Consider the following 7376-nt stretch of genomic DNA (forward strand, 5'->3'; position numbering starts at 1 on the left):
GTCGAGCTACTGCAGAAAATGGTCTATGCTCGGCCTTCAGGTGGGTTCCCCAGGCAGTGGCAGAGCTCACTACTAAGCAGACTGCTAATCCCTTCTCCAGCCAAGACAGCAAGGAGTCGAGACTGTGTTCTCCCCTCCACACTCCCAGGAGCCTACCTGGGTGTCTCCTAAGTTTTCCTTTGTTCTTATCTTGGTATCAATCTGAAAAAAAAAAACCACTTGTTTTCTTCCACTTAATGGGGGGGAGGGTGTTAGGGGTGGAACCTGGGACACTGGATGGTAAACACTGTCACCCAACTACATCCCTAGCCAATGCAAAAGGCATCCCAGAGGTGGGCTGGCGTGACAGTAGCAGTTGAATGAAGAGGTGACAAGTAGGGGGCTCCTGAAAAGGTCTGCCATTAGTAAGATGTATCTGCTGTGCTAGATGAGTAAAGCGAGGGGTGAACGGGACTGCAGGCATGGATGGAAAACCACAACAAACGTCCTAGGAGTAGGAAAGGAAGAACTGAACAACACTGGGGACTCCGGAAGGTAGAACAAAAGAAGTCCAGGGTCACAAAGTAGTCACAAAGGAGACTTGGAGTGCACATGAGGGGATGAGGAGGAAGTCAGAATTCAAATAAGAAAAAGAGAGTCCTAAAGTTAGCTGAAGGGAGGGTACGGCATGATCCCTCTTCCCAAGGTATGGAAACGCAGATTTGTCAACACCACCTTTCAACCCACATGTCAAGGACTGAATCTAAAACACTCCCAGGACTACACAGGTCTTTGAAGGAGGCAGTAGGGATACCTTGGAGCATACATGTGAAGGCAGAAGCTGGACCCGGGAGCCCACACCAGAAGCCCTCAGCTGTACAGAGCTACTTACTGCCGTCCAGAGGAAAGAACATCGTTTTTGCCTGAGCTTTAGCCTCCGTCAGCGGCTATTTTCTGAGGGCCATGGGCCAGCAATGGTGTTAAGAACATCCCACGTGCTATCTATCTCACAAGCCCAAGAGCTGGCACGTCTACTCTCAATACGGCGAGGAAGCGGGGTGGCAGGTGAAGTGCCCTGTGCATGGCCAGACAGCCAGTGGGCAGGCACTGAAGCCCAGCACTCCTGCAGAGCCTGTGGAAACTCGGACGTTAGAAAGCTCCCATCATGAGGAAAGAGGGGGCATCTCTGTGAAGTGGGGTGACATCCGTTAAGGTATTTGGAGATACTTCTCTTGGAGGGGTGCAGAAGCATTGTCAGGAATGGGACGATCTTGCATCTGTTGTCCACTTGGGGTAAAAATGCAAAGTTTGGGGTGCCTATGGATGAACCCCTCTCCTCACAGTGCACCAGGGAAACCCTGCCCTGGGATGTGAAGGAAACTCCATTCCAGATGCCTGCCTGCTCTCCTGGAGACTGGCAGCTGCACCCTTCTGCAGCTCCTTGGTTTGGCTGGGGCACAGGATTCGCCATCCCCAGGAAATGCCTCCCTCCGGTTCAGGCAGGGATCCCAGCACACACGCCTGCTGCTGGTGGAAGGAGGGTTGATGGAATGCTTCCTCTCTGCAGGTCAAGGAGATCTGGGGACCACCTGGGGCCTTCGCCCCTCCCCTCCTGGCTGTATTAGTGCCCAGTCCAGTGCCCCTTGCATGGCTGCCTCCCTCCTCCTAGCTGTGTGGGGGCATGAATCAGCTCTCACAGCTTGTTAAAAGCCGGACCTCTTGTTTTCATGCCCTCACCTCAGGAAACAGAGTTACAGCCTGTCCGGCTCTACTCAGCAGGGGGCCAGGGTCCCCACTTTATAAACATTCCCAGCCTGCAAGAGCAGAGGGCACTGCCATGGTGTGAGTCAGGAGTCCAAGGAGAGAGAAACTCAGGAGGCCAGGAGCAAGGCAAGAAGAGCGAGGGGATAAAACCAGAGGAATCTGAACAGAAGCCAAGGCGGGTCTGAGAGCTGAGCTGCAGGAATGGCTCTAAGGATGCTCTGGGCTGGACAGGCCAAGGGGATCCTGGGAGGCTGGAGGGTCATCTGCTTGGTGGTGTCCCTGGTCCTGCAGCACCCAGGAGTCAACAGCAAGTGCTACTTCCAAGCTCAAGGTAAGGTGGACTGATGCTAAAGGGAAAGGGGAGGGCAGTGGTGAAGGCTTAGAGATGCCCAACCTTGGGTTAGAACATCCAGGCCTTCAACCTGTTAAACAGGAAGGCTGTATGGAGGGTTAGTATGCATGGATTCTCCTCTACCCCAGACCAGAAGAGACTTCTGCCAACACTCCAGTTCTCATCTGCTAACACAGCAGTTCTCATCCTTCCCTAGCTCCCTGCCAGTACGAGGGTAAATATTTCACTCTGGGTGAATCTTGGCTCCGCAAGGACTGCTTCCATTGTACCTGTCTGCATCCTGTTGGTGTGGGCTGCTGTGACACGTGAGTAGCCAAGAGTGGCCAGAGGGAACGCCTCTGGTGTGCCTAAGGGATGGCCAGGGAGTCCTTAGATTTCTGTGAGGCGAGAGTAAACAGAAGGGCATCACGAGATGCAAATGTGAAGGCACCAAGAGGGGAGTCGAGGTAGATCCGCAGGGAAAAGTCCTGCTTGGGAACACTAGAGGGTCCTTATGTGGGAGTAGAGAGCTCAGCTAGGGATGCTGGGACACTGAAGGAGGGTGTGGGAGGATGGCTGAGTGGGAAGGGCAGGCCCCTAAAGGTGGCTTTTTACTGTACTGACTTCCAGTCTTTGGTTCACTAGGTCTCAGCATCCCATTGACTTCCCTGCTGGGTGTGAACTGCTACAGGAGGCCGGAACCTGTCAGTTTTCCCTGGTGCAAAAAGCTGACCCTCGGCTGCCCTGCAAAGGGGGAGGACCTGACTTAGAATGGGGCTCGGCTAACACCCCTGCTCGTGGGGCTCCTGCCCCCCACTCCAGCTAAAGGCTCACCCATCTGCTGACTGCTCACTGCTGCTGCCACTTCCAGGGAAACCACTAGCAGCTGCCAACTTCCTCCAAATAAATAAATTAATGCTACAGCTGTAAGTCCGTTCCTCACTGCCTTGCTACAGGGCCCCAGGTGGGAAAGTGGCCCCACTGGAGTCCAGGTGTCGAGTTCTCAGTTTCTTGCCATGGTGGGCATGCGAGCCAGTTTCAGATAGTTATACTGCTGGTGCTAGGGCCTGGGGCAGCATATGAGACCAGGGTGGGGCTTGTAGGAAGCACTTTGATGGGGAGGTCCCAGCTGAAGGTGTCTACAGGCACCTGTTCAGGCCCTGTCCAGGTCGCAGGCTCGGGCTGCTCCAATGGAGGCAGAAGCACCAATCCTGGTTCTCGGGATGTTACAAATTCAAAATGTAATCGCCACTTCAAGGACACTGTGAAAGAAAAAGACAGGTAGATGCTCTAAAACTGGGGTTCTCACCTGTGGGTCGTAACCCCTGGCAGTCAACCAACATCAGAAAACAGAGATATTTACATTATGATTCATGACAGTAACAAAATTACAGTTATGAAGCAGCTACAAAATAATTTTATGGTTGGGGTCAGCACAACAGGAGGAACTGTATTAAAGGGTCACAGCGTTAGGAAGGTTAAGAACCACTGCTCTAAAAGCCAGAAAAGGGCAGGTTTGGTGGCACACACCTATCCTAGGACTGGCTGAAGGCAGGACCACAAGTTCAAAGTCAGTTTGATGCCAGCAGCGGGGAGGGGGGGGGACTACATATCAAATATATCCCTAATGTCAAAAACCAAACGAACAAAAGACCATCAGCTGGAAGGCAGTAAAAGCCAGTGACAGGAAACTAAACTAAAAAACGGAAAACGCAGAACCATCAAGACAGCTCTGCAGGTTAAAGGACTTGCCACCAAGCGGATGACCTGAATCTGGACCCATATGATATGGTAGAAAGAACCACCTTCAGCGGGCTGTTCTCTGACCTGAATACATGTGGCAATGCATGTGCCCGGATCCACACGGGATAAAATGATTATGTGCATTGTAAATTCTCTGACCAGGAAAAGGAGGCAGAGCAGGTGGGTCTCTGTGAGTTTGAATCCAGCCTGGTTTACATAGGAACTCCAGGCCAGCCAGGGCTACATTCACAGTGAGAGAGCCTGCCTTTAAAACAAACAAATAGGGGTTGGAGATTTAGCTCAGTGGTAGAGCGCTTGCTTAGCAAGCACAAGGCCCTGGGTTCGGTCCCCAGCTCCGAAAAAAAGAAAAGAAAGGAAAACAAACAAACAAACACACAAACCAAAAATACTTCCTAGAAGAATAGATTGTATCCATACAGAAGAGAAGACACAGGTCAGAGAGCTTTGATCAAATCCTTTAAGAAACCTGGTGCTAACCAGAGATGCTACTAAGGATACTAGTTTAACTACCTAGTAACCCAGGATGGGGATGGGCACGACTAAGTAACCTGAAGCGAATGTGCTAAGGGACCAGAGATCAGTGCAACACAGGGGTAAGGAGCTGTATTTAGAGGTCAGCACATCTAAGACACGGGGGTGGGGGTGAGTGGAAAGATGTGAGAAAATGCAGAGGGTGGACTAGATGTGGATGCTTTAGGGATCAAGGCCCACTACACCCTACCAAGGCCCAGCATTTACTTCCCCTACTTCTTTCTCCAGTAGTGGTCAGGTTCTCACCAATGGCAGTGCAGAAGCCAGGGGTAGAGCATAGAGGGATGGGGAGAGAGAAGCTGGTTCTGGTTGTATGTAGGCAGGACTCCTGGTGCTGGGCATGAGTCACATGAGACACAGAAGGGGCAACTCCGGTCCCGCGGCGTCGCTGGTATTCAGGCTGTACCCGCTCTTCAGTTTGTAAGCTTACTGAAAACTGGGAGCAAGCAGGGAGAGATGTAAACCAGCAGACATTTGGAATGCGGACTGCAGGTTAGAGGTAGCCCTGAGGAGCCCCAGTTTCCACTTCTACAATGCACACGTCTTTATGCAGGTCCCTTTTCCACCCTCCCCCTCAGGCTGAACACAATAGAAGCTGCTCCTTTCTCACCTGCAGACAAGCTACAGTTCCTTCCCCTAAGTTTAAGGTCCCCACCACGTCCTCGCCGAGTCTGTACACAGATTTGAAGATACCAAATGTCCCAACTTTCCCTCGGCCATCGCTGATATTATACAGATCTAGGGAGAATGAGATATAGTTCATACTGGGGAACACGTAGGACTGAGTCTCAGAGGCAAAAAAACGAGGCTTTTCTTTGTGATGGGGGTAAAATGTTAGTGGACCCCTGAAGAGATGTGGTAAGACTTCTCAGACAGGAATACACAGAGGGAAGGTTGGTGCAGGGTAATTTGAAAGGGTTCTCACGGAGGCTGCGGCAGGATGTAGCGGCCATGAGGCGCTCGCCCGCTAGCTCAGCCAGCCATGAATCTTTCTTCCCACTGTCGTCCTCCTCTAAGAATGGACTGGATGGAGCCACAGCCTCATCCTGGGGAAAGTGGACATCTTGAAGACCTAGAATGAATGAGCAGGGGTAATGTTGGGAGGAATCAGAGATGTAAACAGACAACTGGTTTTAGTCTCTGCCCTGAGAAAGCTGAAGGGGAGCTGTGACTGAGCTCTGCATCTTAACTTACCTCTCATCCCCAGCACTGTCCCTAAAACCAGGAGTCTCCGAGGGTCCCCCCACAACATGCTTAGTAACCCTCCCCCACCCCATCTCTCCAGGAACCTAACTTACCAGTCAGCACGAGAACTCTCAAAGGGACTCGGAGTAAAGTGATGGGTGAGTTGACACGCTGGCAGCCAATGGTCAATTTGTAGACATACTTGACCGACTGACCCCGAAAGGAAGGTGGCCCCTCTGTGGGCAGCACTTCACTGTAGGAGTCTGGTTGGGAAACAGTAGTCAGGGCAGCTAGAGGCAGCCAGGATCCTCCCTCCAGGAGACTTAGAAGGCAATCTGGGGTGAGGAGACAATCACTCACATGATTTGGACTCTCCAGGGTCTAGCCTCAGGTCACAGAACAGAATTTTTGGTGGAGTAGACAGGATACACTGGCCCCTCTCACCTATGACAAGTCAGAAAGACTGCAATGAGATGACTCCATTATGCATTACTGACCAGGGTCACACAGCAAGTGGAGACAGGGGAAACCGCCAACTCCTGCTGTAATATGGGAAGTCTTATAGCGGCAAATCAAGTCATCTTCCCCTCCACCACTGATAAGTTGGTGAGCATGTCATACAAGAATGACTTAAGTTTACCCTTGGGTGACAATGACATCGCCTCCTTCCATGACAAACAAACACACTCTCTAACCTCGGTGAGGCAGGAAGACAGTCTGGCTGTCAGGCTGGACATCTGGCTGACTAGAGTCAGGGGGTGGCAGTGCTACTCGACTCTCGCTGGCATGGAACTGGCAGTGGATCTGGGCACTGGCCCAGGCCAGAGCCTCACTGTGGAAAAGGGAAACGAAGGAATAAGGAGCTAGTTCCTGACTTTACCAATGCTTTCTCTAGAATATTGTCTGACAAGATCACTGAGGTTAGGCGACTATCTTAGTGACCAGGGAATCCGGGACCCCGAAATAAAACCATTACACAACGGAAAAATACACTGAGTTCAAAAAGGCGCGACAAAGGGAGGAGCAAAGGAGGGTAAGGGGTCTTGTCATCCACATCTTTTGTTTAAATGCCCTTAATTACAATGAGAGCACAATGAACAAGGTGGTGATGGTCGTGTAGTTACAGAACAACCAAAGCTCTGATTTAGAAGGAGTGATACCAGGCTTCCTCCTGGAGGGGTCACCTTCAGTACCAGCATCCCCACCTGGATGCAGAAGTGGCGGTCGGGGGCAGGGGGTTAGTAACAGTCACCACACATTCCAGAGCCTCCCCGGCCAGAAATACAGGACCTCGGCTCAGCTCAGCTACCACTTCAATCATGGCAGCTCCAGAACCAAATCTAGAAGGAAACAGAGTGCCAGAAGTCAGTACAGGGGAATGGAGGAAAGAGTGTTTAAAAACTAGGGTAATGTCTAGACCTGGCTCCCAGGGGTCAAGAAGTAGGGTTTTTTTTCAAGTTTCAGTGAGGGTGGGAACACTAGGATTTGGGGACCTGGACACTGACTCTGTACTGCCTACGGGAAGGCGTCGCTTTAGCTCTAGACCTCGCTGCGCCCAAGGTTAGGGCCCCTTGCGCCGCCTCCCAGGCCTGCCTCTGTCCCCGCTTCCTTCGAGGCTCCATGTCCTAGTCCAGGACAGTGTCGCGCGCCTCGTCTCTGAATCCAAACTCAGACTCTTACACATGGAGGTCGTCCTCACCTGCCCGCCCCTGCGAGACCGGCTCAGAGCTCGGTGGCATCCGCGGAGTCTGTCGCGCGGCAGAGGCGGGACTTCCTTTGTCACATCTCAGAGTTGAGGCGCCTCTTCCGGTCCGACCTGCGG

At 52.0% G+C, this 7376-nt stretch overlaps 2 protein-coding genes across 2 annotated transcripts; one reads left to right on the plus strand and one right to left on the minus strand.

Moving 5' to 3' along the window:
• Positions 1–1944: 1944 nt before the first annotated feature.
• On the plus strand, positions 1945–3007 carry Msmp (microseminoprotein, prostate associated). The gene is made up of 3 exons (XM_032891694.1): positions 1945–2074; positions 2292–2400; positions 2720–3007. Exons 1-3 carry the CDS (start codon positions 1945–1947, stop codon positions 2898–2900), a joined length of 420 nt encoding a protein of 139 aa, XP_032747585.1. The 3' UTR covers positions 2901–3007.
• Positions 3008–3069: 62 nt separating this feature from the next.
• On the minus strand, positions 3070–7367 carry Rgp1 (RGP1 homolog, RAB6A GEF complex partner 1). Its single transcript, XM_032891672.1, has 9 exons — positions 7254–7367; positions 6760–6894; positions 6250–6386; positions 5915–5998; positions 5668–5817; positions 5295–5441; positions 4980–5107; positions 4616–4805; positions 3070–3336 (listed from the first exon to the last, which is right to left on the minus strand). Exons 2-9 carry the CDS (start codon positions 6873–6875, stop codon positions 3113–3115), a joined length of 1176 nt encoding a protein of 391 aa, XP_032747563.1. The 5' UTR covers positions 6876–6894; positions 7254–7367; the 3' UTR covers positions 3070–3112.
• Between the last annotated feature and the right edge of the window lie 9 nt (positions 7368–7376).

This window comes from Rattus rattus, chromosome 1 (genome assembly GCF_011064425.1).
Source record: "Rattus rattus isolate New Zealand chromosome 1, Rrattus_CSIRO_v1, whole genome shotgun sequence".
NCBI classification, from domain to species: domain Eukaryota; kingdom Metazoa; phylum Chordata; class Mammalia; order Rodentia; family Muridae; genus Rattus; species Rattus rattus.

Bases quoted from the DNA above. Each gene is read 5' to 3' on its own strand.
- Rgp1 (XM_032891672.1), bottom strand. From the start codon at position 6,875: ATGATTGAAGTGGTAGCTGAGCTGAGCCGAGGTCCTGTATTTCTGGCC. The intron at 4,806-4,979 runs GTGAGAAAGGAG...GCTTGCTCCCAG, and splicing joins GAACTGTAGCTTGTCTGCAG to TTTTCAGTAAGCTTACAAAC. The intron at 3,337-4,615 runs GTGAGAACCTGA...TTTCTTTCACAG, and splicing joins TGGCTTCTGCACTGCCATTG to TGTCCTTGAAGTGGCGATTA.
- Msmp (XM_032891694.1), top strand. From the start codon at position 1,945: ATGGCTCTAAGGATGCTCTGGGCTGGACAGGCCAAGGGGATCCTGGGA. The intron at 2,075-2,291 runs GTAAGGTGGACT...ATCCTTCCCTAG, and splicing joins GTGCTACTTCCAAGCTCAAG to CTCCCTGCCAGTACGAGGGT. The intron at 2,401-2,719 runs GTGAGTAGCCAA...TTGGTTCACTAG, and splicing joins GGTGTGGGCTGCTGTGACAC to GTCTCAGCATCCCATTGACT.